Source organism: Bactrocera oleae, chromosome 2 (assembly GCF_042242935.1).
Source record: "Bactrocera oleae isolate idBacOlea1 chromosome 2, idBacOlea1, whole genome shotgun sequence".
Classification (NCBI taxonomy): domain Eukaryota; kingdom Metazoa; phylum Arthropoda; class Insecta; order Diptera; family Tephritidae; genus Bactrocera; species Bactrocera oleae.
The window spans coordinates 86887352-86909209 of NC_091536.1; the positions used below are offsets into that span (position 1 = coordinate 86887352).

Sequence of the window (21858 nt, forward strand, 5' to 3'; positions counted from 1 at the left end):
GACATTCGTTAAATGTATTCACAATAGCAATAGTGTTGAAAGATTTTCTTGAAATAAGATAATGAAGATACGTATTAACATAAGCTTTAATTTGGTGTGTATTAATAAATTACAAACAAATATTTTACCATTTAAACCAAAAATTCATCGGAAAACGCCGCAAATTATAATTTGTTAATATTGACTAAGAATGCAAATTTCTCAGTTTCAAGCATATGGCAACCTGTTGTGGGTTATTTTAGAAGACGCGCACAGATCTTTTAATAAATACAGCACTTCAACTAATTATTAAAATAATAACTAATAAATAATAGTTTAGATTTCGGTATGAGTTTTACTGACGATTCTTCAGATTTGGATTGGTAAGTTTGTGCATATTTTCGAGCTTCTTGTAACAACAAATCTGATTTTAACCAATCGTCTTTAACACATCTTGACAGGAAAGAGTCAAAAATGAAAAGCAAGTCCATAAAACAGGAACATCAAAGTAAACAAAAATACGCGCAAAAGTTTTGCCAGAAATGGCTGAATATCTTTAATCCGTGGCTTACGCGTTGCGAAGATGATCCCAATAAACCATTTTGCCGAGCATGTCAATGTCGCTTAGATTGTAACCGCTGCCACCTACAACGTCACGAACGAACATCAAAACATATACGTAACTTGGAGATTCTCGTAAGCAAAGGAGAAGGTGCTGCCCGACAGAATCTAAGCATAAGGCAGGAACGTAGCAAGTACTATCAACAACGCAAGAAGTTTAATTCGTCTCTTGCATCTTCCCAAGATGCTTCCGAACTTGGCGCTGACACACCTGATGAATTTATTGAGGAGTATGTTGCCAAAAAGTAATTAACATTATCTCTCCCTAATATGCTTTTATATATTTTACAGAGCGGAACCTGAAGCCGAAACGGCGTTTCAGTTTGTTCAAGCGGAGTCTGCACCAGGCGATCAATATACGGAAGAAACAGTTTTGAAACAGGAAATTACATCTGCTGATGGGCAAACTGATCCACTACCAGCGAATACAGCGTTAAAACAAGAGAAATTGCGTGGTAATCCGAAAAAGGCCGGTGTTAAAAAGGAACGAATGAAACTGCTCATGCAAATACAAAAGGATAAGAACGATCTCATGGATTCATTTCGAGAACTTATGGGAGCACCGGGTCAGCCATCTCCAAAAAAAGAAAAAAATCACGTTGATTTGTTTTTTGAAAGCGTCAGTTCCAGTGTTAAAGCGTTATCTCCGAAGCTGATAGCCGAAACTAAAATGCGTGTATCACAATTGATCTGTGAGTTGGAATTACGAGCGCTCACCGAAAATGAAGCCAATACCTCTGCAGCTGGTGCAGCCACTGCTACTGCAGTTGTTGTGTCTTCCGATCCGGGGGCCGTCGGTAATGCATTCATTATAAATCAACCAGTAACGACAATGGTACATGGAACTACAGCACATCATACGACGGAGAATAATGGGCATCATTACGAAGCTCTAAGTTGAAAATGATAGATGCCTATAGAATATTTTACTTTCTGTTTGTATGCGTATGTTATTAAAATACTAAATAGCGTATGTATTTCTCTATTAAGTTGTGAATAGCATTAAGTGAGAAGAGCTTCGCTTATATTTCTTTATGAAAAACGTGTAATACAAATGTGTTATTTTCAAAAAAAAATTTAATTAGATATGCGTATAATAAAACTTGTACATACAGATATATGTTGAACTTTGTAATTTTTCGCATGAAAAACAGTTTTTAAAAGTTCAATTCATAACAAGCAAAATTATATGAGAAAGAAATTGTATCTGCTTAGATTAATTGAGGAGAACCAAGTAAATAAACAAACTATAAGTTTTAGTGCAATCTTTTATTCAAATAAAAAATGTGTTTTAAGTATCCGGTAACTGTAAAGTATTTCTTCAAAACAGTATATTAGAATTTTTCTAATTGTAATTTTAAACAGTATATACAATTTAGGGAACCAACACGGTAAGAATAACAAATTTTCGCTTTAAGTACAAACATAACTAAATTATATTTTTCTTGCAATAAAATAGAAAAAAATACTAATTTTAATGTCCTTTAAAAAACGATGTTACATATACATTTGCACAGTCATGTAAACAGTGAGTTAAAGCTCATGAAGCAAGTTTGACATTTGCGGCTCTTGTAATTGAAAATAGGAAAGCTTAACAGCTCCAGTATCGGAATGACAGTCATTAATATTGTAACGGTTCGAATGTTGGCATTTAAATAAATTTTAACAAGTGATTTATACATTAGTTTAATAGTATAATTATGTGTGGAAAAAAAGAAATATATGCCACAATGATAAATTATTTATACAATCACTGTGCTTCAATACTTGCATGTGTAAATGAATAGATATAGTGTGCTGCAACGTAGTTTTACATAAATAAATATTCAGATATTGCATTAATAATTGAAAATGCTATTTGTTTTAAGCATTAACATATTTTTATGACTTCAGAATGAAAATCGATTTTTCAAATTGCCTCCAACAGAAGCTCAATCTACAACGAGTAAAATATGAAAATGCCAACACTTGACACTTTACCAGTTTAACAGTGATAAGGAATAGCGACATTCAGACATATTACATACAGACATAAATAGGAAATTATAACACAGCATTTCCTACAAACATTGACTCTTCTGTTTATATCTGCATTGCGCAAGCGTGCTCCCATCCCCACAGTTAACAATAGCATCAATGGCAATTGTACATAGTACATTTGTAGTAGGTGTGGTGGATTAAATGGTTAAAATAAAATAGCGACGATGTCAGTGTCTTTTGAAGTTTGGCCTCGTGTAGACAAGTCTAAGCGGATCCGTCATCCTTTTCAAAACGGATTGAGAGTGGCGAGTTTTGTACAAACATAAAACGGTTCTTGTGCATAAATAACCCTACACTCATGTGTGCATACAAACATACATACACTAGCATGTAGTTATTGAATTTTCTTCATACAAAATGGGCTTTTTGCATTCAGACATTATATGGAAATATTAGTAGATTTTGTATGCATTAGAAATGCATAAAAACTTAAAGTGAAAACACATAAACAACTACTGGGAAACGCAAATTTCATAAAAATTAGGTAAGTTTAATTTAGTTATATGAAAATTGTCCTGTTAAGTGTTTGCTTGTGTGTATGCCTATGCATTAATGCATTCTTATGCATGTATTAGGAAACTTTTTCCAACATGCTTATATACTGTACATATATGTAATACATATAATATATATGTATATAAGTACGTAAGTGGTTAGTAATAGAAAAAGTGTTTAAATCGTTTTAACACCTTTATTGTCTTCCCAACCACTGTGTTACACCTTCTCATGTACTAAAATTGTACATTGAACTAAGCCCTTAGTAAATACCAGCAGGAAATTATGTAAATACGAGCTACATATGTACATGTGTGCATAACTTTGTTCGTTCAATGTCAATTTCATGTTTGTTAAACTTACCGACAATTCGTAAAAAATAGTTTGTTCATACTACTTATATAATATTATTTCTCTTTTTGCACAATTTAAAAATATATTTGTAACTTAAAACAAAATGGTGTTAAAAAAAATTATGGCAAAATTATGTAAATGAATGCCAACTTACTAAAATTCCTGACTAAATACATAATATGTAAATCCACACATGTTCATTTACATTTATATAAGCATGTTTTCCGAGGCTTAACTTTGATTTCGCGCCACCAGCACCAGCCCCATGGTTGGCCAATAAAAATTTGGTTACTTAATTAACATACATTTGCCATATTAGAAAATAATAGCGTTTGGTCGAAAGTCTGATGTCAACCAATATATGTGTTAGGAAAAGCTCCATTTACTTAATAAAAATTATTATTAAAAAATTTAAAACTTTGATTTTAGATAAATCAAAGTACTAAAAGCTCTACCAAAATAATTTTTGTATGTTTTAGTTGGTTAAGTTATGAGTAACAAGAAAACAATAATAGCTGCATAAAAGTTTTATTTAATACAATAATTTGATTAATTAATTAAAAACTGAAAAACACAAAATGTTTGACTTAAAAATTTGAATTAAATTTTTTATTTTGTTGTTCCGAAAATCTGAATTAAAGATAATTCTTAAATTTCTAGTCCCATATTGGGGTTGAAAAAAACTTTTTTAATCCCAAAAATCTAATTAAAATAAAAAACGAAGAGTATAATTAAAAATTAAAAGGTTTTAGAATTTACGTTTTTGGGCGTTTGGTACTTCGTATTCTACTATTTTAGCTAACTTTTGAAAAGGAAAGCTTATTTTTAATAAAAATAAAACTAATTCAAAAATTTGTGTTTGTTTTTATTTATAATTCCTTTTAATCACAGTTTTTCAGTTAGAAACAGCTGAATCTTTCTTTTCCTCCCTTTTTATTTCCATTTTTAATCTGAAAATTAATTTTTTTTAGTTTATTACTTGAATTTTTAAATTAAAAATGTTTTTTCAATTTTTAGTCCAAGTGATTTAGGATTTAAAATAAAAATTGCAGTTTTCGATTTTTGTTATTAAATTAATCAATCAATTTTCAAAAAAAAATTCAAACTATTGTTACAATAATTTAAAAAATAAAATTTTCAGTTTTTAAAAACTGAAAAATAAATTCTGATTTTAGAATTAAATTATGAAAATTGCAAACATTCAATGCATTGCAAATGTTTGAAAGAACTATTTTCTGTATAATATAATATATTAATACAAAGAATAAAACACAAAAATAATCCTGCATTGCTCATGAAATTTTTATCTCTTCTTGCAGTTTTGAACTCATTTTCCGTTGACGCTAATGAAAGTAGATTTACTCCGTCTCGAGCTTAAGGCATAACACTATTTCAATAGATTTGGCAGGATGCATCTGCACTTCGAACCGAGTGTGAATACAAAATGTGATTGCACAATACTGTCGCTCTCATGGATGGGTAAAGTTCCTGATGATATTCCAGAGGTAAGCTTATTGAACAGAAACATATACATCCTTTTTAAAATCCTAATTGACCAAGGAGTGTGATATATTTTAGGAAATACTACCTTTTAACCATTATTTTTACACACTTTAGCATTGCAAAATAAAGTGGTTGAAAGCATTTTTCTTACAATTGCTGAAATAGTTAGGTATATGTATTAATCCTATGAAAGGGTGAACACACGACACTTTTTTGTAATTTTCTTAATCTAGCAAGGCTGTATTTTATCTTTTTTTAATTTTTCGTGTAATCCAAGTGTCATCATTACAAAAATTCTAAGAAATAATATTTTTTAATCATAAACTTAGCCATCACCTCTTACCTCAAGCTCCTTTCCCTCAATGCAGTTCCCAGCGTTGTTATTAAATATGGACGCAAATAAAGGGGGTTTTGTTAATATAAAAATATGTACATACGTACATACATATATTAATAATACATGCAATCACATAAAACTTTTACTTTTATAATTAGATTTCGTTTTATAACGACTTATTTATGCAAAAAAATATAAGTTTACTAAGAAACAAACCAAAATTACATTGAATACTGCAAAATCATTTACATGGTTTCTAGTAGACACATCCGTTGTGCTACTATTATTGGGCAATGAATTTCTTTCGCCTGTTTCGAAATTGATCTCCCCCGAATCGTCTTGGTTTTTATTTAACTTTGCATTCAGTAGCATTTTCAAACGCTCTAACGGCGATTCGGTTGTAAAATCGAGGACACTCGTTAAAAATGGCTTGTAGCCGACTGGAAGATCGTCTGGCTGATAGCCAAAGATAAGCATCTGCACAAACAGGTTAGTGGTATTGACGTCAGTGATAGTAGCTTTAAGGCTATTCGGAGAGAAGTGAGTGTACACGGCTATTGGTGGAGTGAAATCGTCTGACGCCTTATTGACAGTGTGCTATGAATAGAATTTATAATCATAAAAAACATTCTCACAAATTTTGTTCATATTGCATCAAAAGCCAACTTACATCGAATATTATGAAACGCACATAGGTTATGAAATTGCTGTCAATATAATAGAACGTGGCGCTGTGGTTTGACGGCTCCGGTGAATTAGTTTGTGACGTCTGGTATGTCTCATACACTAGGTAATCATCTGTCGAAGAATTTTACGTTTACGCATAAATGTAAAGTTAAGCGTTTTAGAAAATATAATATCATTCATACCTTGTTGCCGCATCCCCAGTTCGATTATTTTATCAGGATCTCCAAAATCATCAGTATAGCTCATATCTTCTTCCAGCTCATCTATTGCTTCTTCACTTGTGTTTTTTCTATCCGCCTCTTCAAAGTCATCATCATCCATTTCATAGTCAAAATCTTCATTAGAATATGGTCCAAGTATGCCCTGGAATTGCTGATCTCTATTCAGTATATACGATGGATTTACATTCAGTACAGTATCATTGAATCCATAAATAGATATCTGCACTTCAAATGGTTCCATACTATCAGTTGTTTCTGTGGCGTTCGCATTATTAAGCGCAATTATGCTACCTTCCACCAAATTATCCTGATATTTGAAGTTGACATCGGCCAAAACATTCTACAGATATGCAGAAAGTACAAAAACAAGTACATTTTTATTATTATACTTTTTTTTTAACCCTCTAATTTAAGCTTCTCCAAATTTAAGCAAGAGAAAGCGTTAACTATAAGCGAAGCTATAAAACTCTTCACTAATACACAAGATTCCTTAGAAGAAGCTATATGCTATAGTGTTCTGATATCGGCGGTTCCGATAAATGAGCAGCTTTTTGGAAAGAAAATCGATAGCTCAAAAACTGAGGGAGTAATTCGCGTATGTACAGATTATTCTTTTCATGAAACTGTATTGTAAGCAATGCAATAACGACATATCGGCCTATTCCATAAACATGGTCTTTGAAATCAACGACATCGCGTGTATAATACTGTTCCCAGGCATGTGAAGAATGTATAAAACCTTTGATTGTAAAAGGTGCCTGTAGGAGTTGTATTGATTTTTATTATTTTTTATCAAACAATTTACGACTGAGTTTGATGATAAAAATACTTTGATTTATTTCATGTTATATGTACATAAATGTCTTTTTTTGTGACTGTCATTCATTGTCAAGCTAATTCTTACTTCGTAGTTGACAGTGACCGTTTTTGACATAAAATGTTATTACCATATCAATCGGCCCTAGTAAAGACTTAGCTTACAAGCACTTGTACAATTTTTACCTTGCTCAAAAGAAACTGTAAATGAAATGAAAGCAAAACCAGGAAATGAAATAATTTATGGTGGCCTAGCCACAGGAAGTCTTTATAAAAAATTTTTGAACATCTGCAACACGAAAATAGATACATTTAATTTGCAAGACTAACGAACTTGACATTTTTCCAGTTACAGCCTCATTTCCTTACATACATAATATATATAATATTCATGCATTCGTTTTCGCGCGTCAAATATTATAACGGAAATGTCAGGTTCATCGCCTTTGCAAAAAAAACATGTGTGAATGTTTTATAATTTCAGTTAATAATATAGGAATGAATAATATATATCGTATGTGTGTGTGTTCACATGCATAGAACTGCACATGTCGGCAATAGCGCCTCCGATATTTTCGACCTTTTGCAATGCCCAATTGCCAAAATTATATTTGTAAATATACACGAATACTAAAGTACATATTTTCATAAACATTCTCTATAGTTTCGAATTTAGAATTTTATAGAAATTCGCACAAATATTCACTCGTACACATACACACACACACACAGCCAAACTACATAAATACAAATGTGTATATATTTAGAAGTGATATATTCGTAAAATGGGTGACCAAAATGTGACCTTACTTGCTCAGAAACTATTTCGATATAAGTTATGGGCTCTGGAATCGCATAATTAAAGCCAACTTCTTGTCCCTTATCGACGCCGACCAAACGTGCTTGTTGTATATCTTTTAGTAGTAATTGATCGTTGTGGATGCGTGTACCAATGCCGAAAAAGGATTTGCACTCGATCAATGACTGCAGAGAAGCAACGACAACAATAATCAAAATTTGCCAAATCGGCACTGTCGTTGGACGCATCTCGAATTTGTAGGCACAATGACACAATTTTGAAATTTCCTAACACGTAGATACCCGTACAAAGTGGTTTATTTTCGTACTTGCGAAAACATCTAAATTATTATGGCCGAAAACAAAAATATTCGCGCGGTAAGGAACACTTGGCGTCACGATCGCTTACTTCTAGTTGTCCCAGCGTGTTCGTTACAACTGAAAATCTAGCTTTCTTCAGAACTGAAATACTTTCGAAGTTTCGAAAATAAATTTTAAAATTCGCTGGAGAGGTAAAAATATAGTCAATGCGAATATGTGCTGGGGAGTGCTGTGAGAGAGCAAGACACTACTTAAAAACATACATACATATGTATACATATATAAGATATAAGCGCCTTCGTAGTATCGTACTAGTGAAAGACTGTGTGCCAAATCAAAATAAAAATATTTTTGTTTTGTAAAATATTAAGATCGTTTTATTGAGTACATAAACACCATTTTAATGCACTGAAGAGCGCACACCTGTTATACACTGCCTGCGAAGGGTCTCTCTGTTGTGTCTTCAAGTGTTTAACGTGTATATATAAAAATAACATGAGAGCTTTTGCTTTCATGAGAGCGATGCAAAAGCAGAATTATGCCAATGAATGAAGCGACGCGGAAAGAGTATGAGATGTGTGATGATGATAGCGTTGCTCATACGGCGTGGTGTACAGGGGGTTCGCTTAAACACTAAATATTTATAAGGGTACACACAGGGCTGCACTTATAGTTGCCTTCATGCCGATATGTGTTGAAAATTCATCTCACAGACAATACCTTACGGAACGGGGAATGTATATTTAATTAGCAAAAGTTGTTGTTTGTCATGACCATTAACTAGTTATGTGGCTTGTTTATAATACGTATCTCTACTGGGAAGTACGAGTTGTATGTACATACCCCCGAAGTACGATACAATTTTCAGCTGATATCGTTGCTGACTTTGTCTGTAGCTGTCGCCAAGGTTAGACGTATTGTTATGAGCTCGGCGATTTTCGTTTGTTATTTGTTCGGGAATTTTGGCTTTGTGTGACTTTTTCTTATTTCTAAAAATAAAGGGAACCTTAAAGGGCCGTCGTTTTACAAGCTAGAAGAACTAAAAGCTATCCTAAAAATCGAGTTTAATAAGTGTTTCGACGATTGGAAGAAGCGCTGGTGAAAAACGAAAATTCCGGTTATTTCGTATCTTCGAAGATGCCCATAGTAAGCCATTTCTCTGTGATTGCCACCATATTATTTTGATATATACCAATGCAAAGAAACACTTTCCATAACTAAGCGCATGCTAAGTACTTAAAAAATAGAGGTTTGGGACCATGAAGTCTAAAATTCTGTTATTATTTTAAAAATTAATTTATTTTACTTTCCTCCTGAAGCACCTTATATCAGAGCAGTTTTATGATGTGCTTTTACTTTCTGAGTCATCATTTTACTTATAGTTTCGAAGCATTTCAAATAACTTATGCATATACATTGGTATACGTTGATCCAATTTTTTTTTGTGATACTATATATGGTATATAAGTTATTCCAAAACAAGTGCACCTATAAATGGTGCAATTTTTCATAAAGCCATACAAGTTGTCTGGGCCAACAAACACTATGATGACTTTTCAATCGCCGGAATGTATAAAATTCTATAAATCTTTGGTAAAAACATTTTTCGAACTCTTAAAGATCACCAGCTTCATTACCTATTGACGATAAAAAAGTGGAAAGTCGTTGAATCATGTGAGAATGCACGATAGAATTTATTGAAGAGACTTATAGCCATTCCGGACGATATGATTAAACAAATATTCAAAAACTCTTTTAACAACACATATTAAATTTGATCATAAGATGGATGCTTGTTTTCCAAATGTATTTTCTTTATTATTATAATAAAGAAATCACAACACCAAATTCCATGCATACTCCAGCCGCGGTTTGATTGGTCGTAGAGTATTTCCGCGTCACATGAAAACTTAAAAGTTTAGCGACAACAATAAATTGAGAATAGCTATTTCAAGACCTTTTATAAAACCGTCAGTTACTTAAGGATAGCTTCAATTTTATACAGAGTTCTGCCTAAATTAATATAAAGCCTTTCATATTTACGTTAACTTACTAACTGGACTACTTAATCTAATTTTTAACGCCCAATAATAACACAGTATATGTATTGCTTTATTAAATATTTCGTATAGGATGAGGGCTGGAAACTGAATCGGACAAACTATTATCAAGAAGGGTGGTTGGCTACCGGAAATATTCGCGGCATTGTCGGAGTGACATTTTCAACTTCACATTGTCGCAGAAATTTGGACTTTCCGACACGAACCAATTACAATCTGCGTGGACATCGATCCGATGTGAGTATATATATATATATATTAAGCTAATACTTGTAGCTTGATTAGCACTCCAGTGATTTTTATTCCACTCACGAAAACAAGTTAATCAATTCAAGTACGGAGTATTTTTTTGTAACATGGTTTTGTAATACCATATGTTTATCTACTAGGTTATTTTGGTAAAATGGAATGAACCATATCAGAAATTGGCTTCGTGTGATAGTTCCGGCATCATATTTGTATGGATCAAATATGAAGGCCGTTGGTCCATCGAACTGATCAACGATCGCAATACACCAGTAACGTATTTCTCCTGGTCACACGATGGACGTATGGCGTTAATTTGCTATCAAGACGGTTTTGTGCTTGTGGGCTCGGTGGCCGGTCAGCGTTATTGGTCATCAATGTTGAATCTGGAATCAACTATTACATGCGGTATTTGGACACCAGACGATCAGCAGGTGTATTTTGGCACCACACAAGGCCAGGTCATCGTTATGGATGTGCATGGTGCGATGGTGTCGCAAATGCAACTTTGCAACGATGTTGGTATAACAGCAATGGCGTGGTCATGTGAAAAGTTCAAAATGGAGGAGGGTGAAGAATCCGAGCCAGGTGTTACCAATGCTTGTAAGTTACGAAATACTTTGTGAGCTTGTCCTGTACGTTGCGCTTAACAATACCGTGATTTCTTTTGCAGCAAAACGCTCTTTTGTATTGGCTGTTAGCTTTCAAAATGGTTTTATATACTTGCTAAAGTCATTCGATGACGTATCGCCTGCACATATCAACACAGGACTTAGCGGCAGCATAGGCATGGTGATGGAATGGAGTAATTCGCGTGAATTGCTCGCTGTCGCTGGCACTTCGCAAAGTTCGTTAAACACGTTTGATCAACAAGGGGCACCGCTTTATGAAAATCTATTAAAATTTTACACCGAATCTGGCAAAATACTGTACCAGACACGCCTACCGAATACCTCTGCAACGGTGTCGGCCCTCACGTGGGGTCACAACGACAAACGTCTGTTCATCGCGACTGGCACCCAAGTGCACATAGCATGGGTGTCCAGACGTATTGCGTCACTACAACTGTTATGTCGCCTACAAATACAGACGAGCATAGGCTCAGAGCGCTCATTGCACCTGCTACCGTTGCCGTCACGAATTAGGAGTCTGATTGGCAATCTTTTTGCGCAAACAATAAGAGTAAGTGTGACACTTCTTTTAGTGGGTTACATATTAAATTTCTTATTTTATGTGGAGTGCTGTGTACCTGATCTTAAATCCGTACGGGAGTTCGTCTCCCGACCACCAATGTGTTCGACGCGATTGCACTGCACCATGATTCGGCACGACGAGGATCCGACCCAAAATACAGGCATTTGCTACACACTCTATTTGGAATATTTGGGTGGTCTTGTGCCGCTTCTCAAGGGTAAACGCACCTCGAAAATACGTCCAGAGTTCGTGATATTTGATCCACAAGCGAATGGTGTGTAAAGCAATATGCATATATCAGTCTCGATCTGCATTTGCAAAAAAAAATCATTTTGTATTACTTTTATTAATAGATTCCCCGGTATTCATGCAATACTCACCAGAATGGAAAAGCTCTTCCGGCTCGAGCCAATCTACAACCACCGGACAAAGCGGCAGAACGGATTCTTCTGATAGTGAATTTGAAGATCGTTACCGTAGCTCTCCACGTCCATTACGTCATCGGAAATTACGACAGAAGAAACGAAATCAGAGCAATGGAGAAAAGTATTCAGTAAACACCAATATTGATCCCGATAGCTTGGATGAACTCGCTTACGTTGATACACTTCCTGAAGTATGCAATATTTCATATTATTTTAACACATTTTAATAAACATAAATGTATGACATAGTTTCATTAGAAAAGTATAATATAGTCTCTAATCTACTGTCATTCAATTATTACTCTCAAAATTGAGGTCAAAAAGAATTTTTTGGTTTTATTTTATATGATGAACAAAAAAATAATTTTTTTTTATTTACATTCTACAGGAAGAAAAACTGGTTGAGGTTACCTCAAATATTTGGGGTACCAAATTTAAAATTCATGGACTTGCCAAAACCGTCCCAGCCAATTTAGGCCAAATAACGTATAAAACGTCCCTATTACATCTGCAGCCAAGGCAAATGACACTAGTTATAACAGAACTGCGTGACGACTTTCCTTCGGGTCCGGATCCAAATTTTAATCCGAACATTTTTTCCGAAGACGAAGATGATGCAGCTCTACACAATGGCAGTAAAAGTAATGGCAATGCATATAACTCGCTGACAAATGCGGAGAACCAGATGAGAGCCACCTCGACGGCAACCGCAAATCGTCGCCTCAACGAGTTATCCCCACCTATTGCACCAATGTCACCACGTCCTAATCACCTGTTGGCGCGACACAAAAATGCACTCAATAACAATGGAATACAGTGTGCGATAGGCAGCACTGGCTTAAGTCCATTGGCTAGAGCCGAATCTTATGATGATGATTCGTCTAATGAGTCACAAGATGTAAATACCTATTATAATGGCGCCAAAGCCAACCTACCGACCGGCAATTTACTTCACACCACAAACGGATCAAATAATAACAAAATGGTGCGCCCGAAAAATATTACTGCCACTACACCGGGTATGCGCAGCAGTCTAGGCCCTGGCTATAGTAGTTTTAAAAATAACTATAGTCGTTCCAGTTCGAATTCGAGCTCACAGTCCCGCCATGCTATATCGCCTCTGTACTGTGATGGATCGGTACCAACATTACAATCACCGAAAAATGCCGTCGGGCCTACGGATATAATTTTTGAACGTCCTGCTGTCTCGGGCAATGGTCAAACCACGGTTATGTCTTACTCCAGTAATACGGATTACGCAAATAATGTTGTGCAAGTGAAGAATGTTTTGCTACCTGAAATGATTCGATCTACAAATAGTCATGTCAACCCAGTACCGTTAAATCTTAATTTGAACCTTGAACGCATGGATGCAAGACTTAAAACAACAGCGTGTAGCAGTAATTTCACAGCGAATAATAATCCCGTTAACAACAACAACTCGAAACGTCGAGATATTTCGTATATAGATGAAGAAGTTCAATCCCCGACCCAGCAAGCTTTGATTACTTTCACTCCCGTCTCTACACCCGTCGAAGTTCGCATGAAGCGCACGACAACAGTAGTGTCCATAGCACCTGCTCTGCCCGATTCGATTACCAGAAGTTGTAGTGTTGGTTACTTGGACTCCGATGCTATTACACCGTCCGATGAAGCCTTAATGGCTTTGCGTAGAGACGCGCCTACTAAACGTTTGATCTTAGTTGATAAACGTAAGACTAGAAAAAAGCGTCAAAATAATGAAGTAAGTATTCATATGTTATTGAGTTGCAGTGTCGGCTGTAGCCGAAAATGTGGCTCCTCTTAGGTTTGTGAAATAACACTCGTGGTCAATTTTAAATTTATAAACTATTTTTTCTAATAGCGGTCAAACGATTTTTAAATTCCAACACTGAGCACTAACTTAAAAAATCGTTGAGAAAAAGTTATCAGGATCGACATAAAACTAGTAGTTTCCACCACTTGTCAGAAAACCTCAAGCCAAATAGATCAGTAAATCTCGGGCAAAGTTTTAGTAAAATCTAAGCTCCGAGTTTTTGAACTTACGAATCGCAAATTTTAAATAAAATACAGACTTAGTGAACCTGAGAGCCAGTTTTTTAAACGAAATAAATGGATTGTATAGAAAAATTTTGCTTGTTCTGTTTTTGTGTAATTCAAGTACTTTGCTCTATTAAATCACAACACCATAAAAACATACAATTTCTACCTTCTTCCTTGAGTTTTATGATATAAATGTTATAAAATCATAAATGTATGTATTTTTTTTTTTTTAATTTTTTCAAACCCAGGATTCCCGCAAACCAAAATTGGAAAGATCGGGAAAATCAAAGAGTCTAGACTCCTGCGATTTAGTCTTCAGTCAAACAAAATTAACCAGCAAAGAACCCGACAAAGCAACACGAAAACTTCAGGAAATCGCGGAAGGTAAAACCAGCAGCACCGAACCCAGTGAACTAACAAAATGTTTCAAATGTCACAGAAGTGTTAGTCCCAACGAACAATGTAAACATTGCCAGCCAGTCCAAACTGCAGTCGACGAGCAACAAAAGAAAGAAGAGAAAATACGTATAGTGTCCACTACTCCGAAGAAGGACTTCACAGCCAACACGCATATTTATGAGAATTTATATAAGAGTCAAGAGCAGCAAAAACAAATCCAACGTAAAACGGGAGGTACACCGAGAAAGAAAAAGTTGGATGTAATCACGAGCTTCACCGACAGTCCACTTTTCACGCGAAAGCATCGTTTTGGCATCAGAAGTCGAAGCAAAGAAACTGGAAGTAGCAGCGAAACAAACACTGAAAGCACCACACCACTACTGGGTCGTAAAAATGATAATGGCTTTAGCTTCGTAAAACAATTAACTGAGGTACGCTGGCGACGTAGAGAGGCACAGAATAATGTAACTACTGTAAAAAATCAACGCGATTACTTGGGACACACTCAAGGCGTAAGCACGAATGGGAATACTGTTGAGGCTACGCCAGTGGAAACTAAAGCCTCAGTCTCTTTGCAAGCGCAGGTATTACAATACTGTTATAGTTACCTGTATGTATGTGTATGAGAGCACTGTACAATTAGTGAGTGAATATGTGCAGCCGTTCACGTCACGGTAAATGGCGAAAAAACGGTTATTTTTTAAACTCTCGCAACTGATTGCTACAGATATATATAGAGTAATATATTTAAATGATCAGCATGGCGAGACGAGTTGAATTCCGTCCGTCCGTCGTTCTCTGCAAGCGGTAAATTGAGTAAATATTAAGATGTCTTGATGAAACTTGCATAAGGTATTCCTTGAAATTTTCGGGAGGTTGGTATTACAAATGGGCGGAACCGAATCATTGAAAATCGCGTTAATCGAAAACCTTTAAAGTCATATAACTAAGCTTCAAAATATGACTCAAACTGTAATTTGGTACAGGGGATTGTAGTAGAGAAGATCATCTTTGAGCTGAAAATGTTCAAAAAGTGTCCCCATCGGCTAATAGATTTAATGTACATATCTAACAAACCACTAAAGCTGTGTCGACCAAATTTCCTTAGGAGGAAAATGGTAAAACCATAGGAAGCGAAATAGATGTGACAACACCCACTTTTAGGTGAAATCTTATATCTCAGGAACTACTCGACCAATTTCGACAAAATTTAGTTCATTACATATATTTTGTATCTTTATGCCACTGTTGGGAAATAGATGAAATCGGACTACAGACACGCCTCTTTTGGCATAAAACTTTACAAAAATAGACGTATGCCTAATAAAAATTATCCAAAATCGAAAAATAACTAGTGCTGATTTTTTACCGATAATACAAAGTACATTATTGAAATTCAGATAATCTCGATAATAACGTATTACGAGCTCTATTGTCAATATACCTAAAACAAAAATTTTCGAACTTACGGTTGACTTTATACAGAATGTATCAGTCAATACTTGCTATATCTTAGAAAAATTATGTGAATTTTTATTATTGGATATACCACAACTTTCGTTGTTGATTTACGTGAGTACCTGCCGGCGACGGCCTTACCTCACGGTGCTCCAAAACACAACGTATCAATACAATGCGTTGATAAGCGCCCCAAATAATACTAGCTATTTGCAAGTATTAATTTGGTTACCAGTGGCAGTGTGTCTGGGCACACACTACCATCTTGGTAAGGTTCGAGGCCGACCTAAAACCTCTTCCGTTTTCGGGTACGGAACCCAGTTGCTTTTTGCAACTTCTTTTTAGAACTGAAAAAACAGTTAAGCTGAATTTTCAGTTCTTCCTGCATTTAGGTTTCAACCACAGCCACCACGAATCTCATAACCCAATGAGCAGATTGGAACGAAGTCCAAGGGCTTTCTGCTCCCCGTGGTACCAGAAAGTCTCCGGTAAGACTGTGTAGCCGAAACTACTGCCAGTTGAGCTACCCATTACTCAATGACTGGTGACATTTGTCGCTTGAACTTCAAATGTCTTTTTATTTGCTTTTCCGTTTAAAGTCTATAATATCATTTCAAGCTGAGTATTATAGCACTATTTCTGACATACTATGCTGATATTACTGAGCAAGGTACATAATAACAGTCATAGTGCATATTGGCTTTTAGTCGCCTCTTACGACAGGCATGCCTTACCGCGGGTAAATTCTTACCCCCACCCGCAGCGGGATGGATATACCACAGTATAATACCGATAATATATGAAATCGGTCTACGGGTTAACTCAAGTCTCATATAATACATATGATAAATTTCGTTGTAGTAATCGCCGAATGAGTCCACCGTACAATAGGCGTGTAACGGTCTAATGTTATTAAGTATTTAAACTAAATTAAGTTCTTTAGTTGAATTGGTTGTAAATATACTTGATCGAGCACTCTCTTGTAACACATACCATACATACATACGAGCACATCTAACACTGAATAACACCCATTCAAAGGAATGCGAAATATACTTATGTATGCAATTTACAGGCCCTTACAACATTAGAAAACATTATCAGCCGTTTACGAGACCTCGACGAGGGCCGTCTCACACCGCCCGCTACACCAAAACGCCTACCACGAAGCTCGCCAGCATCGCCTGCCGTTAGTAAAAAGAACAAACGTCAGAGTAGTTCGCCCATTCGGCACTTTTTGAATTCACCTCTTTTAAATAGGCGCTATCGTAAAAAACAATGCCTCATAGAAAGTTCAGATGACGAAGGCAACGGTACAAATGGGTCAGGCGAAGAAAACGGTGGTGCCAGTTACAATAAGCAATATCGTGATTTGGAAACATTCCAAAAGGCACAGCTACTACAAAAGGTGAGTATGTACCATCTACCATATACATATTTGTATATTCAAATGCTCTTATGTATGCATAGCGAGTATATACACGTGTTTGTGTAGGTGCCACAAAGAGGTAAATGAAAAATGGGAGAATATGTCGTGTATGTACGAACATTGGCAAATGTTTATTATGATGAATTGGCAAATTTGCACAGTAGTGGTTTAAAGGGTTCATTGTTGTTTAAAAGAGCCTTGTCGATAAAAAAAAAGTTATCCAATCGGCATATATGTATGTATGTATCTGAGGTATTTTGCTATTGAAAATATAGGTAATAATAGTAGAAAGTAATGTTGACACTTTTGAGACCTTTCGGCATATGCCTTTGTTGTAAGCACTCTCCAGAAAGTTAGAACCTTCGAAATTCTATACAAAAACATCGAGAAAATTCAAAACCACTTAATAGCCAATTTTAAATCTTACATCCCTGTAGATCAATTGAAAGGTTTTAAGAGCGATTTACGCTAGATATTATTAATTATTGTTGTTTTGGTGTCAAAAAAACATCTCCTAAGGTCAATAAAAAGCTGGGGTTATTTCAATTAATTGTAATGCCATGGGAACGGCATGATTAGTAATTTCAGTCTGACATTAAATTAAGGGGTTATATCCATTTCCAAGTCAGATAACGTGTTTTTTGTATATTATTTTCGAAGACACGTTTTATTTAATAAATAAATAAAAATAATGTGCATTTACAGAATTTAATGTATGTACTTTAATAGTCGTTAATTCATTTTGAAAAGTTTTATGTTCCCTTGATCCCGTAACCGATCGCCAAGAGGACCTTCGAAATAGCTGTCAGGTGGTAAGGAAGATTTGTCTGCTTAAAATTATCTCAAGCCCAAAAACCAAAAACATTTATAAGTAATTATCGAAGAAGACAAATATATATATATAGAAATATTCCTCTGAACACAGTTCTTTGAAAAAATCGCGTTGAACATTTTGGGAACCGATTACACTAAATGAAAAAATCCATTTAATTGGTTATACGGTGGACACCTTGAAATCCAAATTGGTAGATACCAAAAAAATACTTAACATGTAAGACCATAAATATTTAGCAACTTTCTTCAAAACATGTTTGAAATCGCTTCATAACAAACCCGTGCCACCATGTGCCAAATGTACTAATCTCCGATCCGCCAGTCTTATACCTCAGGTATAATTACCAAATGGAAATTGAGTTTATAATTTTTATACAAGGTGAGGAGGCAGTAAGAATCGACATTTCAATTCAAGCAACGTTGGGTTCGAATTCGTATACACCCGTATAACAATTACAATTAAAATATCGGAATGATCTGCTTAAAAAAGTTTAATCAAGACTTGTAAGCTTAAACAGAAGCATAGGCACGATATTAGGTTGAAAAATATTGTTTATTAACACATCTCTTATATTAATATAAATATATTTGTATATATATAGTTAAAACGTGGCAAAATAGAGCCGAATGGTTCTTTGAGCTATTCAAGCCCAGCTCCAGTTCGACGTGAATTCGTGATGCACAACAAGGCGCCAATGTGGAATGAACTGAGTCAGGTGTATCAGCTAGATTTTGGTGGACGCGTTACACAAGAATCAGCCAAAAATTTCCAAATTGAATTTCGTGGCAAACAGGTAATTCTTCAAAATAATGGCATTTCCATTGTAAATGAAACAAATAAAATTTGTTCAATTCGAAATCATTGTATTGTAGGTAATGCAATTCGGACGGATCGATGGAAACGCATACACATTGGATTTCCAATATCCATTTTCGGCATTGCAAGCGTTTGCTGTTGCGCTCGCCAATGTTACGCAACGGTTAAAATAAGTACATATATATAAAGTAATTGAAGAAAAGCACTGATCGTCTGACTTTATTGATAAACGCGAGTAATTCAGTGATTCTAAGTATTAAGCGTAAAATACTAATACTAAAGAGGCCTAAAGTTTTAATATACATACATACATACATCTCTATACAGATATTAGTTTGCGGCATAAGGAATGCATATGTACTTATGTGAATGTAACTTATACATACATATTCGTACATTTATTAGATATTGTAACTATTGTAGCAGTCAATTTACACGGATCGTTTCTGCTAATCGCTTCAATTATTTTTATAATTACTTTAGAGAAACGTGACATTGAAGCTTAAATAAACCCCAAAAATGTCAAAATATTACAAATAGACTAGCTAATTTAGTGTTCTGAAAGTAGTCGCCAGTCACTCGATTATGTTTATGATTAGTTAGGGAATCCCTCTGAATCAGCCACTCGGAAACCAGTTGAAATTCATAGGATTATCTTTTTGTAGAATATCATCATATTGATGCACCCCACACTCATTTAAACAAGTAAAAAAATATAAGCTTACATTATTAATAAAAAAATAAAAATGTATTATTTATATTTATATATATTTATTTAACTAGGGTTTTTTTTAAATACCTCAAAATTAAAGAATTGTTTTTTTTTTTCAAATACCCACAAAACCTAGACGGAGTTCCATCTTCTATAATATGTATATATATATATTTTGAAATTAATTTTATAAAGGCACCAGCCACACGTAACTCTTCGATTATATGCATTTACAATATTTTAAACTATTCAAATATTACATTAAGTTGTCAAAGACAATATAGACATTTGAATTCGTGGCACCAATTTATAGTGCCTAACAAAATCTAAATATTTGAGTGAGCGATCCGTTTCATGTTTTTGCGTAGTTAATAACAATTACATAGCATAGATACATTTATTTACTTATTTGTACAGAAAAAATCAATATACATATGTACATAAGTAGCTAGAATGGAAACATATACGAGTAGTTTACCGTTAATAGATTTGCGCACAAATAGTATAGAACTCACATAAGTACATTAAGTTTTAATTTAAACAAATTGTAGTCGCAACGGTTTACGCTTAATAAACGGTAGTTAACGGTAAATACATTATTAGTATTATTTTTATTATATTAATTTAAGTATTATTATTTTTAATTATTGATGAGAATATAAACTGCTTCTGCCAATTAAAATTTTCTAATATTATATGAATGTGTGTTTTAAAATTAATTAGTTGTATAAAATATGCAGACGTAAGTATATCACCAAATAGTCCAACAACCGCATTGAGTTTCTTAAGCAAAGTAATCTTAAAATGAAAACACTTATTGGAAAAGAAGCAATTTATCTATCTCACTAAAAAATTCTTAGTAACTACACTGATAAATATTAAATTTTGTAAATTAATTTCTTCTAAGTATTTACACGTACTGAGTCCTTCGATACACTTCGATGTACATTCTGAATAATGTTGTATTTACACACATATTTTATAATGCTAGTTTAAAAAACTCTTATTCCGATCCATTTTATTTAAAAATAATAATTAATATAATAGAAACGTGAAAATAATTAACGTAGGAAATTATCACAGAAAAATATAATAATTCTTATACAAATTATAAATGAACTTAATGTCTGCAATACTCGTACATATTTTACATTCAGGTACAGATTTAAAAGTGTCATGTTCAGCAGTTTCATAGCTATAAATACGAAGCAACTTGTACATACATATTTATTCAAAACTAAAGTAATAATTTGAAATTGGTTTTACTTAAATAGAGTGGCATACAAATAAATGTATGCAGCTGTGTAACCACTCATTTATGAGGCACCAATGGAGAAAAATTTAATGAAACAAACAAATATACATCCTTTCGAAAAAATGGGTGAAATATTTTTTATAATGCTATGTATGTATAAATTTTAACACGCTTTTAAACAAAATACACTTTTGCTTCGTAATCGGATATGTAGTTAGTCGCAATTTCTAAATTTGCTATTCAATTCTAAATCGCGCTAGTTATTAAGTAATATTGCAAATGATTTCTAAAATACTGTAAAATTAACTAGTCAGGTACTATTTAATTAAATACTATGTACAATATGTTAATATTATCAATACAAAAGTACGAATATAGAACGCATACACTCACAAGAGTCTTAAATACATTTATATGTCAGGAAATATGTACAATACTTTCACCTTGCATTGCTAACATAAAACTTAAGAAATAAACATTATTGCATACATACATATGTACATTCATAAATAGATACAAAAAATGCAGCACAATTATAGTACATGAAAAGTATTCGTGATTTATTCAATAAATGTATTTTACCAATATGAATTTCACAACTATTTTCAGCATTATATTTATTGAAGGAAATTTAACGAATTCAATTTGTGAGTAAATAAAGTTATAAATCAGCATTGACGTATAAAACCGTTCGTGCAGTTGTCAGTAATGACGAAATTTCCCAAATTTTTAATCGCCGTTTTATATATCAAACAATTTTCTTGGGCCTGTTTGCAGGCACGGTAATTTTCTTTTCTTATTATGCTTTTTGTTA

General features: G+C 34.1%; 3 protein-coding genes across 6 annotated transcripts; 2 read left to right on the forward strand and 1 right to left on the reverse strand.

The window, feature by feature from the left end:
- The first annotated feature begins 113 nt into the window (after positions 1–113).
- Positions 114–1859, forward strand: LOC106623201 (protein suppressor of variegation 3-7). Its single transcript, XM_014242627.3, has 3 exons — positions 114–362; positions 441–830; positions 892–1859. Exons 1-3 carry the CDS (start codon positions 328–330, stop codon positions 1499–1501), a joined length of 1035 nt encoding a protein of 344 aa, XP_014098102.2. The 5' UTR covers positions 114–327; the 3' UTR covers positions 1502–1859.
- Positions 1860–1930: 71 nt separating this feature from the next.
- Positions 1931–19688, forward strand: Tusp (WD40 superfamily protein Tusp). Of its 4 annotated transcripts, none has more exons than XM_036361125.2 (12): positions 1931–3124; positions 4809–4994; positions 10305–10469; positions 10622–11081; positions 11152–11660; positions 11718–11946; positions 12026–12288; positions 12486–13841; positions 14389–15123; positions 17073–17405; positions 18863–19054; positions 19134–19688. In XM_036361125.2, exons 2-12 carry the CDS (start codon positions 4899–4901, stop codon positions 19248–19250), a joined length of 4455 nt encoding a protein of 1484 aa, XP_036217018.2. In that variant the 5' UTR covers positions 1931–3124; positions 4809–4898; the 3' UTR covers positions 19251–19688. The 4 variants fall into 4 exon arrangements, 3 of the variants coding, with proteins under 3 accessions (XP_036217018.2, XP_069962030.1, XP_069962031.1); XR_011394953.1 differs by lacking the exon at positions 19134–19688 and adding an exon at positions 18640–18798 and having other exon boundaries at positions 1996–3124; positions 18863–18950; XM_070105929.1 differs by having other exon boundaries at positions 1996–3124; positions 11152–11946.
- On the reverse strand, positions 4334–8300 carry LOC106623202 (uncharacterized). The gene is made up of 4 exons (XM_014242628.3): positions 7864–8300; positions 6199–6577; positions 6000–6127; positions 4334–5926 (listed from the first exon to the last, which is right to left on the reverse strand). The coding sequence occupies exons 1-4, from the start codon at positions 8098–8100 to the stop codon at positions 5510–5512; spliced, it is 1161 nt and encodes a 386-aa protein (XP_014098103.3). The 5' UTR covers positions 8101–8300; the 3' UTR covers positions 4334–5509.
- Positions 19689–21858: the final 2170 nt, after the last annotated feature.

Coding starts and splice junctions, on each gene's coding strand:
- LOC106623202 (XM_014242628.3), bottom strand. CDS start 8,100: ATGCGTCCAACGACAGTGCCGATTTGGCAAATTTTGATTATTGTTGTC. Junction 6,578..7,863: donor TCGAAATAGTTTCTGAGCAA/GTAAGGTCACAT, acceptor GCATATCTGTAG/AATGTTTTGGCCGATGTCAA. Junction 6,128..6,198: donor ACTGGGGATGCGGCAACAAG/GTATGAATGATA, acceptor ATTCTTCGACAG/ATGATTACCTAGTGTATGAG.
- Tusp (XM_070105929.1), top strand. CDS start 4,899: ATGCATCTGCACTTCGAACCGAGTGTGAATACAAAATGTGATTGCACA. Junction 11,082..11,151: donor GCCAGGTGTTACCAATGCTT/GTAAGTTACGAA, acceptor TTTCTTTTGCAG/CAAAACGCTCTTTTGTATTG. Junction 19,055..19,133: donor TTGAATTTCGTGGCAAACAG/GTAATTCTTCAA, acceptor ATTGTATTGTAG/GTAATGCAATTCGGACGGAT.
- LOC106623201 (XM_014242627.3), top strand. CDS start 328: ATGAGTTTTACTGACGATTCTTCAGATTTGGATTG. Junction 363..440: donor GATTCTTCAGATTTGGATTG/GTAAGTTTGTGC, acceptor ACATCTTGACAG/GAAAGAGTCAAAAATGAAAA. Junction 831..891: donor CCTGATGAATTTATTGAGGA/GTATGTTGCCAA, acceptor TATATTTTACAG/AGCGGAACCTGAAGCCGAAA.